Consider the following 23,445-nt stretch of genomic DNA (forward strand, 5'->3'; position numbering starts at 1 on the left):
AGTTTTTTTTTTTCTCCCTGGAAACCATTGCAATTATCTGCTAATGGAGAGTATTTTACTAACCCCACTGGCAAACTGCATCTCATTTAGTTTTTTTGTTCCCGGAAACAAGACTGAATATCTTATGTCATTTTGCTTATCTCATAATGCATATTAAAACGAGACACTGCAGGTGAATAGGGTAAAAAATTAGCTAATAGTTATGACCGTATTTACCCAGTTGATTGATTACATTATTAATTTCAAACATTTTTTTTATTACAAGTTTTCTGAAATGTTAGGTGTGAATATGCAAATGACGCACTATTTAATGACATATGCACTAATTAGCATACATCCCTAGTACAAAAATCTAAACACTGGATGAAGTCAGTTTCAAAATTCTTGTTTAGTTTTTAGACATATTATAGTCAAACTTACAGAGGGAATATGTAATTTTTGTCACTCCATAATTCAGAAATAACAGGAAACACTATATTGTTTACAATTTTTGGGGGGAAATACAATGTTTTATATAATCAAGCAAATTATATCTGAACAAATCCCTCTGTAAAAGCCTTCAGGATATAGACAGGAACACAAATGTAAAGTGTGGTGTGTGTAAGAGCTGCTGAAGTGGAGATTTATAGCTCAGTGTAGGAAAAAAACTCATTGTCTTTAAAAATATAGATTGTATTTAAATCTATTGACACAAATAGATAAAGTGCTATAAAAGAAACACTTAAAATGTCTTTCTTGGATGTTTTCTTTCTACTAGTCTGAAAAAACACAAGCCCAAAATCTCAAATTTGACAGCTGCATGAAAAGCAGTGTTTTTGCCTGCAGTCTCAGAAATGTTTTGATTAGAAGCAAGACAGAAATACTAAGTAAGATATGTTTTTTTTCTGCAGTGTAAGAACAGTAGCAGTCTATGCCAGGGCTCCATTCAGAGAGCAGAGTGAGTCATTATTCTGTGTTTGTGCTGTAAACACTCATTGTTTCTCTCGCTGATGTCAGTGTGAGTGTGTCAGGATTCTCCATCAGTCTGGACTCAGAGTCAGTCATTGTTTTCTAGATGGAGTCGTTCGGCGCTCAGGATGGACGATCTCAGTCTGACCCTGTTCAGGCGTCTCAGGATGATCCGGGATCGTTTGGGGTCAAAGTCCAGGTCCAGGGCGTCTCCGGTCGGCCGTACGTGGTTCTGAACGCTCAGGGGAGACGTTCTCCCGAGTATCCCGACGTCTTCCTCGCGGAGCATCAGCGGCAGGAGTTTGTGTCCAATATGAGCAGTGCTTCCAGCGCTCAAACCCCTCGAGCGGATCATCACAGAGCCTTCAAGAACCCCACACTCCAGCTGCTGAACTACCAGAGGAACCCTGAGATCCTGAGACCCTACGACCCCAGAGACCCCCGCAGTTGGAGCAGCAGCCCTTCCTCGCCCGTCACGGTCAAGAGAGCCAGGATCCCGGTGCCGGCAGCGGGTCGAGAGGGAGTCCGGGAGCCGTCGGTGGAGAGCGTTCCCTGCCGGCCGTCTCAGATCATCTGCAGGACGTTCGTACCCGTCTCTGAGACGCAGGACGCCCGAGCCGACCGCACCGGATCCATTAGAACCGGCCGAGCCGGTCGCCGCGCCAGAATCGGACCCGAGGAGAAGAGGCGCTCCAGAAGTCTGGAGTCCAGGTCGGACCTGAGCGAGATCGGAACGGAAGACAGCGGCTTCACGCAGGTCACATCTGCAGGGCAGCGGGAGAGGTCAGAGGTCAAAGAGGAGAACGACAGCGGACAGGTAGAGGCTCATGAGTCACTTGAATGTGTTTGGTTCGTATGAAATGATTCATGAGTCGCTTGAATGTGTTTGGTTCATATGAAATGATTCATGAGTCGCTTGAATGTGTTTGATTCGTATGAAATGATTCAAGAGTCACTTGAATGTGTTTGGTTCGTATGAAATGATTCAAGAGTCGCTTGAATGTGTTTGGTTCGTATGAAATGATTCAAGAGTCGCTTGAATGTGTTTGGTTCGTATGAAATGATTCAAGAGTCACTTGAATGTGTTTGGTTCGTATGAAATGATTCAAGAGTCGCTTGAATGTGTTTGATTCGTATGAAATGATTCATGAGTCAGTTGAATGTGTTTGATTCGTATGAAATGATTCAAGAGTCGCTTGAATGTGTTTGATTCGTATGAAATGATTCATGAGTCGCTTGAATGTGTTTGATTCATATGAAATGATTCATGAGTCGCTTGAATGTGTTTGATTCGTATGAAATGATTCAAGAGTCACTTGAATGTGTTTGATTTGTATGAAATGATTCATGAGTCAGTTGAATGTGTTTGATTCGTATGAAATGATTCAAGAGTCGCTTGAATGTGTTTGATTCGTATGAAATGATTCATGAGTCGCTTGAATGTGTTTGGTTCGTATGAAAGGATTCATGAGTCGCTTGAATGTGTTTGGTTCGTATGAAAGGATTCATGAGTCATTATGTCTTGTGTCAGGCCACACCTGATCTTCTGAAAGGACGGCGAGAACTTCCAGATCCGCCCGATGAGGAAACAGCGAAAATAGTGATGGTCAACTACCTGAAAGACGGGTGAGAATGAACTGCTTTATGTTTCATCTCCTCTGCTTCACTTACAGAATGTGTGTCTGTGTTATGTACGTGAGAAACACATGGGATTGATTGAAATGAAATACTGTAGTGTATATGAGTACGGTAATCATGTCATATAAAGCATATTATCATAAAAATGTCTCTTTCCTGGAATCTCCTGATGAATGTCCCAGAATGCACCGCTCCTCCTCATTCCTCTCACAGGGACGTGTTTGTACAGCTGGATGAATGTAGATTCGCTTCAGACTCTGGTTTGTGTTGCGTCTCTGTGCATCAGATGAACCTGAAGGAGATCTGAGTTATTCCTGATTAACCAGAGAGAGGGTTCGATGTTAAAGCGGTAGTTCTGCTAGCTGCTCATTATTTACTGGCCCTCATGTCGCTCCAATCCTGCATGCGTTTGTTTGTTCTGCCTCAGGAGAAATAAACACAGATGTGTAGAAGCTCCAGAAAAACTGCTTCCAAGTCATGTGAGCTGTCTGATGCGGATCAGACTTTAGCTGTGTGTCTGCTCTCCCTCAGGTCCTGTGAGGGTGAAGCGGTGATCAGGCAGAGGGTGGAGCTGATGTTTGATGAGATCCACATGTTGAAGTTCAGAGCGCTGGAGGAGGTGAGTGGACATTACTACAGTAAACCTGAGCTTACATCAGAGTACCGTAGTGACTGCTGGTAGTTGGACACAACTAGAATGAAGGCATTAAATATATAAATATAAGATGAAATTATTAAAAGCATAATAGCATATTGCAACTAGATAAAAAAGTTTGTCAAGACAAACTTTAAGTCATAAATGTACTTAATGTAGCATGTTAAATCTGTCCGTACATTAGTCCTGAGGTTACTGTTTTGTGAGTGGTTCCAGTCTGATTTGCGTGTGTTGAATAGTTTGCGTTTGCAGCTCCTCTGGAGGAGGTGAAGGGTCTGAAAGACAGAAGGGCGGCGCTAGAGAGACACGTCACTTACTTACAGCAGCAGCTGCAGGAACTCAAGCAGGTGAATGAAGGAAATATGAGCACAGTCAGTCCGTTTGTGTCCCGCCTGACGTCCTCCGTGTCTCTGCAGAACAACCAGAGTTTGTCAGAGGAGAGAAACGCAGAGGAGAAGAGACTGCAGGAGGCGCTAGAGAGGAGCGAACAGGAGCAGATCACCCTCCGCCACAAACTCACGGACATGGAGAAAGAGCTGCAGACATCCCTGGACCAGTGAGTACAGATCACACACACACACACACACACACACACACACACACACACACACACACACACACACACACACACACACACACACACACACACACATTATAGTCACTTATACACTGCTGCTCAAAAGTTTGGGGTCAGTAAGACTTGTAATGTTTTTAAAGAAGTCTCTTCGACTCATCAAGCCTGCATTTATTTGATTAAAAATACAGAAAAAACTGTAATATTGCAAAATGTTATTACAATATAAAACAATGGCTTTTATTTTAATATAGTTTAAAATATAATTTATTCCTGTGATGAAAAGCTGCATTTTGATCAGCTGTTACTCCAGTCTTCAGTGTCACATGATTCTTCAGAAATCATTCTATTATGCTGATTTATTATTAGAATGATCAATGCTGGAAACTGTTGTGCTGCCAAATATTCTTTTGGAGCCTGTGATTCTTTTTTCAGGATTCTTTGATGAATAACAAGTTAAAAAGTTGTAATCAAAATGTAAATCTTTGCTATCACTTTTTATTAATTTAACTCATCCTTTCAAAAGAAGAAAGAAAACAAACTTTACTGACCATAAACTTTTGAACAGCACTGTATATTATTAGAAAACCTAATGCTGTTCTTTTTAACCTTCTATTGATCAAAGAATAGCACAGGTTCCAAAAAATTATTATTAATCAGAACAACTGCTAATAAATTGATAATAAATCAGTATATTAGACTGATTTCTGAAGATCATGTGACACTAAAGACTGCAGTAATGATACTGAAAATGTAGCTTTGTATCACAGGAATAAATTAGATTTTAATATATATTCACATAGAAAACACTTATTTTAAATTGTAATAATATTTCACAATTTGACAGTTTTTTGATCAAATAAATGTGGACTTGATGTGCGTAAGAAATTTAAAATGTGTGTGTGTTCAGACTCCTGCAGGCCAGAAGGGCTCGTGATCAGTGCCGCTGTGATATGAGGGATCTGCAGCAGCAGCTGTCTGACATTCATGATGAGTTAGACAGCACTAAGAGCTGCGAGGCTGGAGAGAGAGACAGACTGCTGCAGGTACGACCTTTGACCCCTCTGACCCCCTCTGACCCCTTCATCTTCACGGAATGATCTCCGTCTGTCTCTCAGGATCTGTCTGAGTTGCGTGGGGAGTTCGAGGCGCTGCAGCGGGTGCAGGAGGAGCAGGAGGAGGCGCTGCACCGGCGGGACAGGGAGCTGACGGCCCTGCGGGGGGCGCTGGAGGAGGAGATCTCCGCTCACGCCAGAGACGTGGAGGCGCTGCAGGAGGAGCACCAGCAGGAGATCAACAGACTCCTGGAAGCCACGCAGGAGGCCAAAGAGGCACGTTACTGTATCGTATTTAATTTCAGATAACATTCATATCACGTAGAGTCTAGTGCTATAGAACTAAAGCTGACTCCTCCTCTTCTCCAGAGCGTGGCTCTGCTGGGTCAGAAGGTTCTGGAGGTAGCGGCAGAGAAAGGAGCCGGTCAGTTGCTGATCTCGGAGCTAAAGCAGACTAAAGCAGAGCTCCAGCTGAAGATCAGCGCTCTGGAGGAGCAGATGTCCTCCCTCGACCTCCTCATCCAGCAGAAGCGGGAGCAGGAGGAGCTCCTCACGGATCGCGTGCAGCAGCGGACGGTGAGCATCAGTATGATCCTCTGCTGGAGCTGCAGTGTGAACAGAAGCGGTTTCAGTGCCCGTGTTTTTCTTGGTCATCAGATGGAGAAACAGAATCTGGAGGAGGAGCTGCAGGAGGTCAGACAGCAGGAGGAGGACATGTGTGGAGCCAACCGAGCCCTGATGAGACACCTGGAGGACACGCAGGTAACCTGTCCATCTGTCTGTCTGTTCATCTATTTGTCTGTCTTTCCATATGTCCATCTGTCTCTGTCTGTCTTTCCATCTGTCGCTGTCTGTCCATCTATGTCTATCCGTCTGTCCATCTGTCCATCTATTTGTCTGTCCATCTGTCTCTCTCTGTCCATCTGTTCATCTATTTGTCTGTCCGTCTGTCCATCTGTCTCTGTCTGTCCATCTCTCCATCTATTTGTCTGTCCGTCTGTCTCTCTCTGTCCATCTGTCCATCTATTTTTCTGTCCATCTGTCTCTCTCTGTCTGTCCATCTGTCCATCTATTTGTCTGTCTTTCCATCTGTCGCTATCTGTCCATCTATTTGTCTGTCCATCTGTCTCTCTCTGTCCATCTGTCCATCTATTTGTCTGTCTCTCTGTCCATCTATTTTTCTGTCCATCTGTCTCTCTCTGTCCATCTATTTGTCTGTCTTTCCATCTGTCGCTATCTGTCCATCTATTTGTCTGTCCATCTGTCTCTCTCTGTCCATCTATTTTTCTGTCCATCTGTCTCTCTCTGTCCATCTATTTTTCTGTCCATCTGTCTCTCTCTGTCCATCTATTTGTCTGTCTTTCCATCTGTCGCTATCTGTCCATCTATTTGTCTGTCCATCTGTCTCTCTCTGTCCATCTGTCCATCTATTTTTCTGTCCATCTGTCTCTCTCTGTCCATCTGTCCATCTATTTGTCTGTCTTTCCATCTGTCGCTATCTGTCCATCTATTTGTCTGTCCATCTGTCTCTCTCTGTCCATCTGTCCATCTATTTGTCTGTCCATCTGTCTCTCTCTGTCCATCTGTCCATCTATTTGTCTGTCCATCTGTCTCTCTCGGTCCATCTGTCCATCTATTTGTCTGTCTTTCCATCTGTCGCTATCTGTCCATCTATTTGTCTGTCGGTCTGTCTCTCTCTGTCAATCTGTCCATCTATTTGTCTGTCTTTCCATCTGTCACTGTCTGTCCATCTATTTGTCTGTCCATCTGTCGCTGTCTGTCCATCTGTCTCTCTCTGTCCATCTGTCCATCTATTTGTCTGTCCATCTGTCTCTCTCTGTCCATCTGTCCATCTATTTGTCTGTCGGTCTGTCTCTCTCTGTCAATCTGTCCATCTATTTGACTGTCTGTCCATCTGTCGCTGTCTGTCCGTCTGTCCATCTGTCTCTGTCCATCTGTCCATCTATTTGTCTGTCTCTCTGTCCATCTATTTGTCTGTCTGTCTGTCCATCTATTTGTCTGTCTGTCTGTCTGTCTGTCCGTCCATCTGTCCATTTATTTGTCTGTCTTTCCATCTGTCCGTCTGTGTCTGTCCATCTATTTGTCTGTCTGTCTGTCTGTCTGTCTGTCTGTCTGTCTATCTATTTGTCTGTCCATCTATTTGTCTGTCCATCTGTCTCTCTCTGTCCATCTGTCCATCTATTTGTCTGTCTTTCCATCTGTCGCTGTCTGTCCATCTATTTGTCTGTCCATCTGTCTCTGTCTGTCCATCTGTCCATCTATTTGTCTGTCCGTCTGTCCATCTGGCGCTGTCTGTCCATCTGTCGCTGTCCATCTGTCTCTGTCCATCTGTCCATCTATTTGTCTGTCTGTCCATCTGTCTCTGTCTGTCCATCTATTTGTCTGTCCATCTGTCCATCTATTTGACTGTCTGTCCATCTGTCTCTGTCTGTCCATCTATTTGTCTGTCCATCTGTCCATCTATTTGACTGTCTGTCCATCTGTCGCTGTCTGTCCATCTGTCTATCTATTTGTCTGTCCATCTATTTGTCTGTCTGTCCGTCTGTCCATCTGTCTCTGTCTGTCCATCTGTCCATCTATTTGTCTGTCTCTCTGTCCATCTATTTGTCTGTCTGTCTGTCTGTCTGTCTGTCTGTCTGTCTGTCTGTCCGTCCATCTGTCCATTTATTTGTCTGTCTTTCCATCTGTCCGTCTGTGTCTGTCCATCTATTTGTCTGGCTGTCCATCTATTTGTCTGTCCATCTATTTGTCTGTCTGGCTGTCCATCTATTTGTCTGTCCATCTATTTGTCTGTCTGTCTGTCCATCTATTTGTCTGTCCATCTATTTGTCTGTCTGTCCATCACACAGAATGTGCTTTTGTGTTGACAAAGATGAAAAACATGCTAGAAGATAAGGATGAGCTTCTTTTAACTTGAGCGCTACGTTTTATAATGCCGCTTCATGCATGAGATACTTTTTACAAAAAAAACAATGGAAAAGCAGCGCAATCGAATAAAAAACCTGTGTAGAACTACTACTGTATGTCTGATATTTCATGTTTTCATCATGGTGACAGGCTGAAAGCTGCAATTCATGGTTTTTACAGAACATTTATAGTTAATAATAGTTTACTGATATTATACTGTATCTTATGTCTTTTTAAATTTGAATGACCTTGACTTTTGAGATTTTTTAAAAAGCATTTCCCTCGTATTATTTCTGAACATATAATATGTATAAGACAACTTTGTACAAGATGTAGTTGTAGTTCATGCATCTCTTTTTGCAAAAATATTTAACACGTGATTTGTTTAACATTTACATCATGTTGACAACTTCATGTGTGGTGCACTTGGAATTTAATTTTCTCTATAGGTTTAATAAAGAAAAAGTAACTTGAATCATTTCAAGTTGACTGGTTCAAAATCGTAAATTGAGAATCGGTTAAACCTTCTGAAAAAAACCTTTTTAGAGCTGCTTTGAATTTAGTTTGCACAATTGACTAGGGTTGCAAAAAAGGTGAAAATTTTCCAGTAAATCTTGAAAACACTCCAGGACTTTTTGGAATCTTCCAGGGATTTTTGGAAAGTTTCTGGAAATGTACCATAAGTTTTCCACCCCTTTGCACCCAATTATTGAGACTCTATTTTCCTCCTTAACACTGAAGCTGCTCTGACTCAATCTGTGTTGTATAAAGCGCTATAGATATCAAGCTGACCTGTGGTCTCCTGTGTCTCAGAGTGAGCTGAGCCAGTTGACCAGAGCTCATCGTGAGCTGAAGGAGCGCTTTGAGGAGGAGCGGCGTCAGACGGAGGAGCTGCAGAGGAGACGCAGTGAGTTAGAGGAGGAGAGGAGGAGCCAGGACCGAGAGTTAGAGCAGCTGCACCAGGAGGTGAGAGGAGGTGCACCACTCCCCATCTGATGGAGGAGACGCTCTGATCGCACTCATTCTGTGTGTGTGTGTGTGTGTGTAGATGAGTGCAGTGGTGATGGGATCAGAGCAGGAGACACAGAGGCTGCAGGAGGAGGTGGACATGCTCAGAGATCAGAGCCAGAGAGATCTGGACACGCTACACACACAGCTACACAACACTCACACACAACTACAGACACACACACACGCCGCACAGGAACACCAGAGAGAGGTACACACTAACACACACACACACACACAGTGCCTTGCAAAAGCAAGCACAATGCCTTTGCATTTTTTTTTTTCACGTTTTGTTGCAGCATTATGTTAAACTGCTTTAAATGAGTTCCCCCCCATTAATGTACACTCCATACACCATAATAATGACAAAGCACAAACCAGATTAGCAAATTTGACAAATGTAATAAAAATCAAACACTGAAATAAGTAGATTGCATAAGTATTCATCCCCTTAACTCAGTCCATAGTTGAAGCAGCTTTACAGCCTCAAGTGTTTTTGGGTCTGATGTGAGCATCTTTGCACATCTGCGTTTGGCAATTATCTGCCATTCTTTGCCTCACCTTTTCACCTCTCCATCTCTGTCAGCTTGGACATTTTCTAGAGTCCTAGTTGTTCCAGTCGTCTTCCATTATGGAGAATGCTTCTGTCAACCTTCAATGCAGCAGATTTGTTTCTGAACTCTTCTCTAGATCATCGCCTTAACGCAAGTCTGTCACTGAGCTCTACAGGCAGTTATCTTGGTTTTTGCTCTGATCTGCATTTTCAGCTGTTAGACCTTTTCTGAGAGGTGTGTGTCTTTCTAAATCAGACTCATTCAAATGAATTTGCCACAGTTTAACTCCACTCCAAGTGTAGGAACATCTAGAAGCAATATGAATGCTCCTGAGCTGAATTTCCAGTGTCCCAGAAAAGGGTATGAATACTTATGCAACGGGATCTTTTCAGTTTTTTATTTCTAATAAATTTGCAAAGTTGTTACAAACCTGTTTTGTGCTGTCATTATGGAGTATGAGATGTAGATTGCTGTGTAAAAAAAAAAAGTAATTTATAGCAGTTTAACATAATGCTGCATCAAAACGTGAAAAAAATGAAGGGGTATGAATACTTTTGCAAGGCACTGTATACAGTTTCAAGTGAAATTATTCAACCCCCCAGAGACTGCAGTACTTTACAAATACAAGCTTTTCTGAGGATCTACAACAGTTTACTGGCATATGGGTCATTCTGTCTGATTCTGTAGATTTTGTGTTCAAAATAATAGCAGTCCATCATCACTAACCAGATCAATCACTGTGTTTGGTAGAAATTATATTTCTACATGGCAAAAACTTTACTAGTAGGTGTACTAGAGTAATAGAAAACTAACCGACCCAACAGTCATGATATGCATGCTGCTGATTCTGTGTAATTCAATCATTAATTGAAAAGGGCATCAATTAGAGAGGAGAATCATTCTGGGAAAAAACTGCTGTCAAACAAGCTGCCCTTATTTAAGGATGAAGACAGCAAATGTTGTGGTGCTGGGTCTATTTCTCACATTCCAGCGAACGTGGATCAGTTTGAGTACATCAAAATACTCAAAAAGGTCATGTTGGCTTATGCTGAAGAGGAAATGCCCTTGAAATGGGTGTTTCAACAAGACAACGACCCAAACACACCAGTAATGAGCAGCATCTTGGTTCCAGACCAACAAGATTAATGTTATGGGGTGTCTAGACCAATCCCTGGACCTTAATACCATAGAAAACCTGTGGGGTCACATCGAAAATGCTGTTTAAGAGGCAAAACCAAGAAATGCAGGGGAATTGTGGTGTGGAGTACAACTGAAGATGTTGATCTGGTCTTGTTGAGATATAGTTGAGATATGCTGATTGACAGCGGATCAAATACTTACTCATTAAAATGCAAATACATTTTTTACTCTTTAAAAAAATTCTCTTACTGTTCAGATAAACCTGACATTAAAATTATAGACTGATCATTTCTTTGTCAGTGGCCAAATGTACAAAATCAGCAGAGGATCATGTGATTTTTTTTTTTTGTTCCCTCACCAAAATCCACTTCTGCTTGGTTCAGGAATGTTCTTGAGTGGCCTCCAGATTAAATTCTCATTGAAAATATTTGGTTGAATGTGAAGAAAGCAGTGGCAATGTTGTCAAGATTGCAGTAGAGAGCGGACAGAAGCTTCTAAGCAGCGTTTATTGGTGGTTTTAAAGGATAAAAGACTCTGCGCCCAATTTGACTTTTGGGGGTTGAATAATTTTGACTTTAGAGCCAATAAGATTTTTTAAATTATTCATCAGTTTACATTCTCAGAATGACTCAGATGTGTGTTAACAAACTTTCTCTAATAGTGTACTGAAGCCTTTGTTGAATCCCTGCTGAAAAAAACTGCTAAAACCAGCCTAGGCTGGTTGGCTGGTCTTAGCTGGTTTAAGCTGGAAGTAGCTGGTTTTAGCTGGTTTTAGCTGGTCAGGCTGGAAAAGTGGCCAAAACCCTCTAAAAACCAGCCTGCTGACCAGCTAAGACCAGCTAAGACCAGCCTAGGCTGGTTTTAGCAGTTTTTTTCACCAGGGTTGTTTCCATTAAATGTTCTCCGCAGCTGAAGGGGATTGAGGAATTAGTTTGGCTTGAGAAAGATGATCTGCTACTTCAGCTCTGTATTAGTATTATTCTTAGACTACATTTCTGAACGCTACTCCTCCTAGAGCTTTCATTCACATGCTCATAATGCTACTAACATGTTAATCATGTTAGAAACATGCTAACTTGTAACTTGTCATTCATGTTAATGACGTAAATAATGTGCTAATCATGCTGGAAACGTGCTAACAACTTGCTAAGTAGCCTAGAAACACGCTAACACGCTAGAAACTTGCTATTCATGATTGAAATATGCTAGCAAATTACTAATGGTAGATACATGTTAGAAATGTGCTAGCAACTTGTTAATCATGCTAGAAACATGCTAATAACTTGTTAAGCATGGAAGAAAAACGCTAGCAACCTGCTAATCATGCTAAAACATGCTAATAACTTGTTAAGTATGGAAGAAACACGCTAGCAACTTGCTAATCATGCTAGAAACATGCTAATAACTTGTTAAGCATGGAGGAAAAACACTAGCAACTTGCTAATCATGCTAAAAACATGCTAATAACTTGTTAAGCATGGAAGAAAAACGCTAGCAAACCTGCTAATCATGCTAAAACATGCTAATAACTTGTTAAGCATGGAAGAAAAACGCTAGCAACCTGCTAATCATGCTAAAACATGCTAATAACTTGTTAAGCATGGAAGAAAAACGCTAGCAACCTGCTAATCATGCTAAAACATGCTAATAACTTGTTAAGCATGGAAGAAACACGTTAGCAACTTGCTAATCATGTTAAAAACATGCTAATAACTTGTTAAGCATGGAAGAAAAACACTAGCAACCTGTTAATCATGCTAAAAACATGCTAATAACTTGTTAAGCATGGAAGAAAAACGCTAGCAACTTGCTAATCATGCTAAAACATGCTAATAACTTAAGCATGGAAGAAAAACGCTAGCAACCCGCTAATCATGCTAAAAACATGCTAATAACTTGTTAAGCATGGAAGAAAAACACTAGCAACCTGCTAATCATGCTAAAAACATGCTAATAACTTGTTAAGCATGGAAGAAAAACGCTAGCAACTTGCTAATCATGCTAAAACATGCTAATAACTTAAGCATGGAAGAAAAACGCTAGCAACCCGCTAATCATGCTAAAAACATGCTAATAACTTGTTAAGCATGGAAGAAAAACACTAGCAACCTGCTAATCATGCTAAAAACATGCTAATAACTTGTTAAGCATGGAAGAAAAACGCTAGCAACCTGCTAATCATGCTAAAACATGCTAATAACTTGTTAAGCATGGAAGAAAAACGCTAGCAACCTGCTAATCATGCTAAAACATGCTAATAACTTAAGCATGGAAGAAAAACGCTAGCAACCCGCTAATCATGCTAAAAACATGCTAATAACTTGTTAAGCATGGAAGAAAAACGCTAGCAACCCGCTAATCATGCTAAAAACATGCTAATAACTTAAGCATGGAAGAAAAACGTTAGCAACCCGCTAATCATGTTAAAACATGCTAATAACTTGTTAAGTATGGAAGAAACACGCTAGCAACTTGCTAATCATGCTAAAAACATCCTAATAACTTGTTAAGCATGGAAGAAAAACGCTAGCAACCTGCTAATCATGCTAGAAACATGCTAATAACCTGTTAAGTATGGAAGAAACACGCTAGCAACTTGCTAATCATGCTGGAAATATGCTAGCAACTTACCAATGGTAGAAACATGTTAGAAATGTGCTAGCAACTTGCTAATCATGCTAGCAACATGCTAAATCATCTAATATATCTATATAAAGTTCAAAACTTTAGGCTTTTACAGCTGCTTTAAACTTTCAAGCTAGGCTTTCTCAAGCCAACCTAAAGTCTTGACAAACTGTTTAATCTAGTTGTGATTGCAGCTGTGTATATAACACACACTCACTGGTGATGTGGAGTGTTCCTGTCATCATGTGTGTGTTTAGCGGTGTGTGTTGGAGGAGAAGCTCTGTCGCTGTGAGTCGGATCTGAACGAGGCTGAACTGAAATCTCAGCAGCTGCAGAAGAGAATAAAAGAGCTGGAGGAGAAGCAGCACACACACGAGGACAAACACAGCAAACTCATGGAGGTACTCATGTATCTGAGTCAAACACACAACATTGAGAGCTTTAATCTGATCACAGAGGATGGTGTGTTTGTGTGTAGGTGCGAGTGTGTGAGCTGGAGCGCTGTGTGTCGGAGGAGCGCAGCAGTTCAGACGCACTCATCAAGAGACTGGAACGAGGACGAGAGCAGGTCACACACACATACTGTTGTTTTTGGCGGACGCTTTTTATTTGAGTTTTAGTCTAGTCTTTGTGTGAAGCTGTCATTTTAGTTTTTATTAGTTTTAGTCACGTTCAAACTCTTTTTAGTCTAGTCAAGTTTTAGTCGACTCAAAGTCTGAGCATTTTAGTCTCATTTTACTCAGAATTACCCGTGACAATTTTCGGCAATAAAAATCATATTTTATTCTAATTTTTTTAGTTTATTTTAGTTTGTTTATTTATTTACAGACTAATTCATTTATACCTTATAAGTAATTTTTTAATTTATTGATTATGGTTTTCGTAGCACAAGTTCAAAAATCGCTTGGACATCTGAGACGCAAAAGCAACTTTTTCCACCTTTGACCACAAGATGTCATCAGTGTGCAACGTGTTGAAAAGCTTCGAGGAACGCTTCGCTGCTTTGAAAAAAAAGCTTCATTTTTCCCATCACTACTACTGCTGCGAGTGTCGATTGAGAAAGTGACGTCTCCTGCGGTTTCCTCTGACGTTATAACATTTCGTTTCGTCTTGTTTTCGTCAACGAAAATTAAGAGACATTTTATCATAAATTTTATTTTGTAAACCACATTTAGTCTCGTTTTTATTCGTCAACGATATTGCATTATGCATTTAATTATAGTCATCATCACATGACCAGCTTTTTATGTCTCGTCTCGTTTTCGTCATTCGTAAATGACGATATTTACTCATCATTTTTGTTGATGAAAGCAACACTACATCAGAGACTTGTTTTTATGCTGACCAAACAATATTTTCTATCCATCTACCCAACCCTATCCCTACTTCTTACAAAAAAAACCTTGCATTGTTACACTTTATAAACATCATTTAGTATTTTGTATTAATTAGTTTTTCTGATGGGGACCGCAGGTTGGTCAAGTCAAGTCAGCTTTATTTCTACAGTATTAAATGGGAAAACAGTGTGTTGATAATAGTAAAAGTAGGACAATAACAAAGATTCAGTTCGTTGATGATTCAGTTCTGATCTCTGCAATATCAAACATTCAGGTTTTACCATCTTTGTGGGGACATTTGACAAAAACACCAACAGCGGACAGATCTTGTGCTCTAGTTGTCTATTTCTGGGCTTCATTCAGCCGTGTCTCACTAATTAGAGTCGCTCAGTTTTGTTCCAGTCAAACACAAAGAAGCACAAACACCCTTAGAATAGCACACACACACAATAGCTGCTTCTTAAAGAGGTCATCGGGTGCAAAACTCACATTTCTATGTTGTTTGAACATTAACGTGTTGTCAGTTTGTGAACACAAACATCCTACAATGATAAATATCCACCCAGTGGTAATGTTTTATCTTTAAAAGTAATATCCCCTTTTTAAAATCAGGTCATTCTCAGCTTCTTGTGGGTGTGGCGACACATAGACAGAGGCCCCTCCCACAATAGCTGATTGACATGAGCATCTTACCTTAGCCCCGCCCTCACCGAGCTCAAACAGTCCGACTCTGATCTCCATTGTGTGACTCAGGTGCAGAGAAGACAAGATTGTCTCAGATTGAGGATGTAATGATGAACAGCAGTCATTTACTCTCGACATTTGAGCCGCTGAAGACGCAGAGGATAACGTTTCTTTAGTTTTTAAATGGAAAGTGCTGATCCTGATCTACATATGCGTCTATGTTTGTGTGAATCGTTCCTGATGCAGCTTCACCCACAGCAGAAGTTAGTATACGGGTTTTTTATGCATCTTTGCGAACAACCTTTCTTAATAATGTGCTTGTTGGCAAGTTTGTAAACGCGGCTAAAGTCAACATAATCCCAGAGAGGGGCGGGGCAAGCAGAGCTCATTTGCATTTAAAGGGGCATGTCGTAAAATGAGCTGATATTTTGCAGAGCTGATTTTGACAAGGTAAAAGGGTGTTTTTTTTACACTACTATTGATAATTTTTAATCAAAGTATATTAGAGACTTTTCATTAAGACCCTGAAGAATCATATGAACTTGTGGAAAATGGGCATCCGATGACCGCTTTAAGGCCACAGATTAATGCATGAATAATGAGAAGAACAGTCATGATACTTGAATACTGCTGAATGTGATGAATGCTCAATGTGAGTGTGTTATATATGTGAGTGTGTGTTGTATATGTGTGTGTCAGATGGAGCAGGTGAGAGCTGAACTGCTGCAGGAACGAGCCGCTCGACACGAGCTGGAATGTGACAAGATCCGTCTGGAGAGACAGGTCAGTGTGAGCTCAGAAGTTAATATTATTATACTGATTTATTATTAGAATTATCAATGTTGGAAACAGTTGTGCTGACAAATATTTATGCGGAACCTGTGATTGTTTTTTTTACAGGATTCTTTGATGAATAACACGTTAAAAACAACAGCATTTATTCAAAATATACATATTTTCATAATAAGTCATAAGTCTTTTTTTTATCAATTTTACACCTTGGTGAACAAACATGTTCATTTCTTTCAGAAAAAGAAAGAATAAATATTTAATAACAAACTTAGTGTATATTGTTAGAAAACCTTTGTATTTTAAATAAATGCGTTTTTTTTATTGTAAAAGTATCCTAAAAAATATATATATATCACAGGTTCACTGCAAAAAAATGCTTTTCTCACTTAGATTTTTTGTCTTGTTTCCAGCCAAAGTATCTACAAATTCTTAAATCAAGAAGGATTTTCTAGACAAGTAAAAATTATTTTCTTGTTTTCAGTAAAACAAGCCAAAATTAAGTGGGTTTTTGCTTGAAACAAGCTAAATAATCTGCCAATGGGGTAAGACAAATAATCTAGTTTTCTGTTTGAAATAATATTTTTTTGCTTACCCCTTTGGCAGATTATTTTGCTTGTTTCAAGCAAAAACCCACTTAATTTTGGCTTGTTTTACTGAAAACAAGAAAATAATTTTTACTCGTCTGGAAAATCCTTCTTGATTTAAGAATTTTTAGATATTTTGGCTGGAAACAAGACAAAATAAAACTAAGTAAGAAAAGCGTTTTTTGCAGTGTTAAAAAAAAAACTATTAAGCAGCACAACTGTTTCCAACATTGATAATAAATCAGTATATTAGAATGATTTCTGGATCATGTGACACTGAAGACTGGAGCAATGATGCTGAAAATTCAGCTTTGCATCACAGAAATAAATTTGATTTTTAATGTATATTACAATATAATAACGTTGTTTTATATCGTAATAATATTTCACAATATTACATTTTTTTCAGTATTTTTGATCGAGTAGAAACTTATTTAAAATACATTACAAATCTTACTGATTCAAAACCTTTTATTAATATAAATGTAATTTAGTAGAGAATCCGATATTTCACTGAAATATATAATGTGTCTCTCAGTTTTCCAAATTGAATGTAAAATTAAAAGTAAAATAAAAAACACAAAGGTGTGCTAAATTCACTTTATTTACACATTTACATCATATTCAGCTTCTTTCTGAACACAAGTTTACAGCATTTCACCAATATTCTGCCAAAAGAATTAAGAATTTAAACTGAAATTCAAAATTCAAAACAAAAGTTATAAAGTTATTATAATTACCATCAAATATAATTTTTTCATTTAGCAAAAAATTGTAATGCACAACAGTGTAGTCATTTTTAAAATAATCAATAATAATAATAATAATTAACCCCAATAATAATGCATCCCTATAAATGAATGATTTTAAAATAAAAGCAGTCGAAATAAAACACTGATCTGTTTAGTTGCATGTCGTGTGACGATCAACAGAAAGCCATGAACGCGAATGTGAAATAGTTGAGAAGTTGATGTAAAGCTCAGGGGGTGATTACAGGTTTGTCTTGAGCTCCTGACTCCTCTGTCCTGTAGAATAAGGATCTGCGGGGCCGTGTGTCTCAGCTGGAGGGGTGTCAGCGCGTGGGTCAGGACGCCGTCGTCTCCAAACTGCAGCTCCACGCACAGGATCTGGAGGAGAGGCTGCTGGAGGAGGAGAAGTGAGGAGACGCACCACACGCTGCTCTTCTCTCTTCTGCTCGTCTCCTGCTGCTCTGACGTTCTGTTCTTCTGTCTGCGTTCAGGGAGAAGAGCGATCTGCAGCAGCTGAACCGCAGACTGGAGCGCCGCATGAAGGAGCTGACGCTGCATCTGGAGGAGGAGAAGCTCTCGCTGCAGGACCAGAGAGATCAGGTGACCAGCAGAGACGCTCTTTTCTCTCCCAGACACAAGAAACTGCAAACCGTGAGCGGCTGCTTCAGGATCTCAGTCTGGGTTTCCACATTGGTTCAGTTTCCTCCAAACTCCTCACACAGTGAAGCGCAGCGGTATCTGTGGATGAACTGGATCATTTATCACTGATAGCACACAATGAAATAAAAACATCTTTCAAATAACAAATAACACCAAAACCCCGTTATAAACCTACAGACCAGTTTACATGCTCTTCACAAAACTGATCAACTTAAAGTTCACTTCCAGAACAAAAAACTTACAGATAATGTACTCACCCCCCGTCATCCAACATGTTCATGTCTTTCTTTTTTGAGGAAGCTTCGATCAATGATTCGCGAATTGCACAGAACGTCCCGAAATGAATCAAATGATTCCCAAACTGAATCAAATGATTCGCGAAATGAATCGCGAACTGAATCAAATGATTTGCGAATTGCACAGAATGTCCCGAAATGAATCAAATGATTCGCGAACTGAATCAAATGATTCGCGAATTGCACAGAACATCCCGAAATGAACCAAATGATTCGCGAACTGAATCAAATGATTTGCGAACTGATTTGCGAACTGAATCAAATGATTTGCGAATTGCACAGAATGTCCCGAAATGAATCAAATGATTCGCGAACTGAATCAAATGATTCGCGAATTGCACAGAACGTCCCGAAATGAACCAAATGATTCGCGAACTGAATCAAATGATTCGCGAACTGAATCAAATGATTCGCGAATTGCACAGAACGTCCCGAAATGAACCAAATGATTCGCGAATTGCACAGAATTTCCTGAAATGAATCAAATGATTCGCAAATTGCACAGATTGTCCCGAAATGAATCAAATGATTCGCGAACTGAAACAAATGGTTCGCGAATTGCACAGAACGTCCCGAAATGGATCAAATGATTTGCGAACTGAATCAAATGATTCGCGAGCTGAATCAAATGATTCGCGAGCTGAATCAAATGATTCGCAAATTGCACAGAACGTCCCGAAATGAATCAAATGATTTGCGAAACTGAATCAAATGATTCGCGAAATGAATCGCGAACTGAATCAAATGATTCGCGAATTGCACAGAACGTCCCGAAATGAATCAAATGATTTGCGAACTGAATCAAATGATTCGCGAAATGATTCGCGAACTGAATCAAATGATTCGCGAATTGCACAGAACGTCCCGAAATGAATCAAATGATTCGCTAACTGAATCAAATGATTCGCGAACTGAATCAAATGATTCGCGAATTGCACAGAATTTCCCGAAATGAATCAAATGATTCGCAAATTGCACAGATTGTCCCGAACTGAATCAAATGATTCGCAAATTGCACAGAATGTCCCGAAATGAATCAAATGATTCGCGAACTGAATCAAATGATTTGCGAAATGATTCGCAAACGGAATCAAATGATTCGCGAACTGCACAGAACGTCCCGAAATCAATCAAATGATTCGCGAACTGAATCAAATGATTCACGAACTGAATCAAATGATTCGCGAATTGCACAGAATTTCCCGAAATGAATCAAATGATTCGCAAATCGCACAGATTGTCCCGAAATGAATCAAATGATTCGCGAACTGAATCAAATGATTCGCGAATTGCACAGAACGTCCCGAAATAAATCAAATTATTTGCAAACTGAATCAAATGATTCCCGAACTGAATCAAATGATTCGCGAAATGAATCGCGAACTGAATCAAATGATTTGCGAACTGATTCGCTAACTGAATCAAATGATTTGCGAATTGCACAGAACGTCCCGAAATGAATCAAATGATTCGCGAACTGAATCAAATGATTCACGAACTGAATCAAATGATTCGCGAATTGCACAGAACATCCCGAAATGAACCAAATGATTCGCGAACTGAATCAAATGATTCGCGAATTGCACAATGTCCCGAAACCAGAAATAACAGAGTTCAGACAGAGACAAGACAAGCAATTGAGGTTAAAACGTATATATAAATTGTATTTTATCAAAATAACCAATTGTTTCACTAGATAAGACCCTTCTTCCTCGGCTGGGATCGTTTAGAGTCTTTTGAAGCTGCATCTAAACTGCATTTTGGAAGTTCAAACTCAGGGCTCCATTGAAGTCCACTATATGGAGAACAATCCTGAAATGTTAAAACATAATTTCTTTACAACGAAAGAAAGACATGAACATCTTGGATGACAAGGGGGTGAGTACATTATCTGTACTGGAAGTGAACTTTTTTAAGTTTAAATGTAATAAAAATGGACAAGGTACAAATGTGCTACATTTCTACATCTCTGAATCACTCTGACTGTAAGTAAGTGAGTGTTGTGTGCGTAAATGATCGTGAGAGTCACATTTAGTGTGTGTGTGTGTGTGTGTCCACAGCTGGCTCTGAGACTGAAGACCCTGAAGCGTCAGCTGGACGAGGCGGAGGAGGAGATCGAGAGGCTGGAGAACAGCCGGAAGAAGCTGCAGAGAGACGTGGAGGAGCAGCAGGAGATCAGCGATCAGCTCAAGACTGAGATCTGCGGCCTCCGCAACCACATCAGGTGAGACGTCTGCACATAACACACACACTGACCTCTGACCTCTGACCCCTGACCCATCTGAACCACTGCAGGCGCAACACCAGACCCAATAAAGCACAGAGTCCATCTGATGAAGATGATGAGGAGGAGGACGAAGATGAGACGCAACACTCAAAAAACTGCTGAACTCATGTCTCATCTTTCACAGTTACATTTACTAATGTTACTACGGTAAAACGAGCTGTCACTGTAAACCAGGTTCATTAAAGGAGCAGTAATGATCCTGATTGGACATCAGGGAAGCTGCTGGTCACATGACTGAACACACGCTCTCAAATAAACACGTCTGTCACCACACTGAAAAAAATGCTTTTCTTACTTGATTTTTGTCTTGTTTCCAGCCAAAATATCTAAAAAATTTTACATTTTTAAAAACCAGTAAAAACTATTGTCTCGTTTTCAGAAAAAGCAAGTCAAAATGAAGTGAGTTTTGCTTAAAACAAGCAAAATAATCTGCCAATGGGGTAAGAAAAAAAAAAAATCTTATTTCAAACACAAAACAAGATTAGTTTTCTTACCCCATTGGCGGATTATTTAGCTTGTTTCAAGCAAAAACGCACTTAGTTTTGACTTGTTTTTTCTCAAAACAAGAAAATAATTTTTACTCGTCTAGAAAATCCTTCTTGATTTAAGAATTTGTAGATATTTTGGCTGGAAACAAGACTAAAAATCTAAGTAAGAAAAGCATTTTTTGCAGTGTACTTTTTCCTCTTGTCCATTTAATCAAGAGTTTCAGTGAACAAAAATTAATACAGTTTGTATGTTTTAATGAAAGTGACTTTGCTGTAATATTTTGAGCATATATGTGTGTGTGTGTGTGTGTGTGTGTGTGTATTAATATGACATGCACACCGCAGTACTATGTGATTACCATGGTATACACCACCAGTCAAAAGTTTTTGAACTGTAAGGTTTTTAACCCAACATCACCAAGCCTGCATTTATTTGATCCAAAGTATAGCAAAAAAAAGTTTTTTATTGTGAAATATTTTTACTATTTACTATGTGAATATCTGTAAATGTAGTTTATTTCTGTGATGCGAATTGAATTTTCAGCATCATTCTTCGGCTTCAGTGTCACATGATCCTTCAGAAATCATTCTGATATTCTGATTTACTGCTCAACAAACATTTCTGATTACTATCAATGTTGAAAACAGTTGAGTACATTTTTTTCAGGATTCTTTGATGAATAGAAATATCCAGAGATCAGCATTTATCTGAAATAAAAAGAGATAGTAACCCTAACCCTAAAGCTTTTATTTAGCAAGGATGCTTTAAATTGATCAAAAATGATGATAAAGACATTTATAATGTGACAAAAGATTTCTATTTCTGTTCTTCTGAAATTTCTGTTCATCAAGGAAACCTGAAAAAATTATACTCAGCTGTTTTCAACATAATGAATAATAAATGTTTGTTGAGCAGCAAATCAGAATATTAGAATGATTTCTGAAGGATCATGTGAAGACTGCAGTAATGATGCTGAAAATACAGCTTTGATCGCAGGAATATATTACATTTTAAAATAGATTAAACTAGAAAATAGTTATTTAAAACAGTAAATATATTTTACAATTGTACTGTACTTTTGGATCAAATAAATACAGGGTTGGTGAGCAGAAGAGACTTTCTTTAAAAGAAGACAATAAAAAAAAAACTTTTGATTGGTAGTGTACATTCAGAAGATTGGGGCTGATCTCTTCTGTTCACCAAGGCTGACTTTATCTGATCATAAATGCAGTAAAAACTGTGAAATATTGTAATCTAAATCAGCTGTTCAGCTGTAATTTATTTCTGTGATGCGCATTGTATTTTCAGCATCATTACTGCAGTCTCCAGGGTCACATGATCCTTCAGAAATCACTCTAATATTCTGATTTGCTGTTTAAGAAACATTTCTAATTATTACCATCAGTTGTGCTGCACAATATTTTTGTAGAAACTGTGAAGCATTTTATTTTTCAGGATTCACAGACGAATAGAGAGTTCAAAAGAACAGCATTTGTTTGAAATGGAAATCTTTTGTATAACATTAGAAACATCTTCACTGGCACTTTTTAACAATTTAATGTGGCCTTATTGAATACCAGTATTAATTTCTTTAAATCTTACCAAATTTGAAGGTACTTTTTATATTCTTCAAAGAATACTATGGTGTTATTGAGGTGTGTGTTCAGAAAGCACATTTGTTGTGATTTCCTGCCTCTCCTCTCTTCTGTACACCCTAAAAATGATTTTCAAAGTGGTAAATCAAATAAAGATTATTGGAATAAGTACTTTGGTTTTATTAGTAGATGATTTCACTTTATTTCAGAGTGTTTCTTGCCATTCTTTGTGAGATTTTCCAGCCGTTTCTGAGTGAAACTAGTTTAAAGTGTTTGTCTGTGAGTGTGATCTGAGAGGCGGATCGATGGCGTCCCATCAGAGGCTTTAATGCAGCGGAGCGTCCCGTGGGTGTTCAGTCCATCAGACACACTCGCGGCATCATGAAGCACCACTGCGCCATCAAACACGGCATCTTCAGAGAGTTCCTGGCCGAGTTCCTCGGGACGTTTGTGCTGGTGGTGAGTTTCTGCATCCTTCCCTTCACTTTCGGCAGCTCAGAAAAAGTCTTCATTCGCTGTTCCTCAGGTTACGCTTAAAAATGCTTTTCTTACTTTGATTTTTTGTCTTGTTTCCAGCCAAAATATCTAAAAGTTCCTAAATAAAGAAGGATTTTCTAGACAAGTGAAACTTTTTTTTTTCTTGTTTTAAAAAAAACAACAACTCAAAATGAAGGGAGTTTTTGCTTTTCTTATTTCAAACAGAAAATTTAAATTATTTTTCTTACCCCATTGGCAGATTATTTTGCTTGATTCAAGCAAAAACGCACTTAATTTTGACTTGTTTTTTTACTCGTCTAGAAAATCCTTCTTGATTTAAGATTTTTTTTTTTTTTTTTTTTTTTTGAGA

General features: G+C 39.3%; 2 protein-coding genes across 2 annotated transcripts in view; both read left to right on the forward strand.

Annotated features, from left to right (window-relative positions):
- Positions 1 to 1,054: 1,054 nt before the first annotated feature.
- Positions 1,055 to 22,769, forward strand: LOC141302197 (cingulin-like protein 1). The gene is made up of 18 exons (XM_073832381.1): positions 1,055 to 1,765; positions 2,480 to 2,574; positions 3,118 to 3,205; positions 3,481 to 3,588; positions 3,658 to 3,797; positions 4,726 to 4,861; positions 4,934 to 5,146; positions 5,240 to 5,446; positions 5,528 to 5,632; positions 8,612 to 8,764; positions 8,847 to 9,017; positions 13,383 to 13,526; positions 13,604 to 13,693; positions 15,846 to 15,929; positions 17,554 to 17,678; positions 17,763 to 17,871; positions 20,288 to 20,451; positions 20,523 to 22,769. The coding sequence occupies exons 1-18, from the start codon at positions 1,055 to 1,057 to the stop codon at positions 20,614 to 20,616; spliced, it is 2,937 nt and encodes a 978-aa protein (XP_073688482.1). The 3' UTR covers positions 20,617 to 22,769.
- Positions 22,770 to 22,964: 195 nt separating this feature from the next.
- Positions 22,965 to 23,445, forward strand: part of aqp9a (aquaporin 9a) — a 35,402-nt gene continuing 34,921 nt past the window's right edge. Inside the window, exon 1 of the mRNA XM_073831435.1 lies at positions 22,965 to 23,057. Coding sequence (XP_073687536.1) covers positions 22,980 to 23,057 — 78 coding nt within the window. The 5' untranslated portion in view covers positions 22,965 to 22,979. The remainder of the gene's footprint in view (positions 23,058 to 23,445) is intronic.

Source organism: Garra rufa, chromosome 25, assembly GCF_049309525.1.
Source record: "Garra rufa chromosome 25, GarRuf1.0, whole genome shotgun sequence".
NCBI lineage: Eukaryota > Metazoa > Chordata > Actinopteri > Cypriniformes > Cyprinidae > Garra > Garra rufa.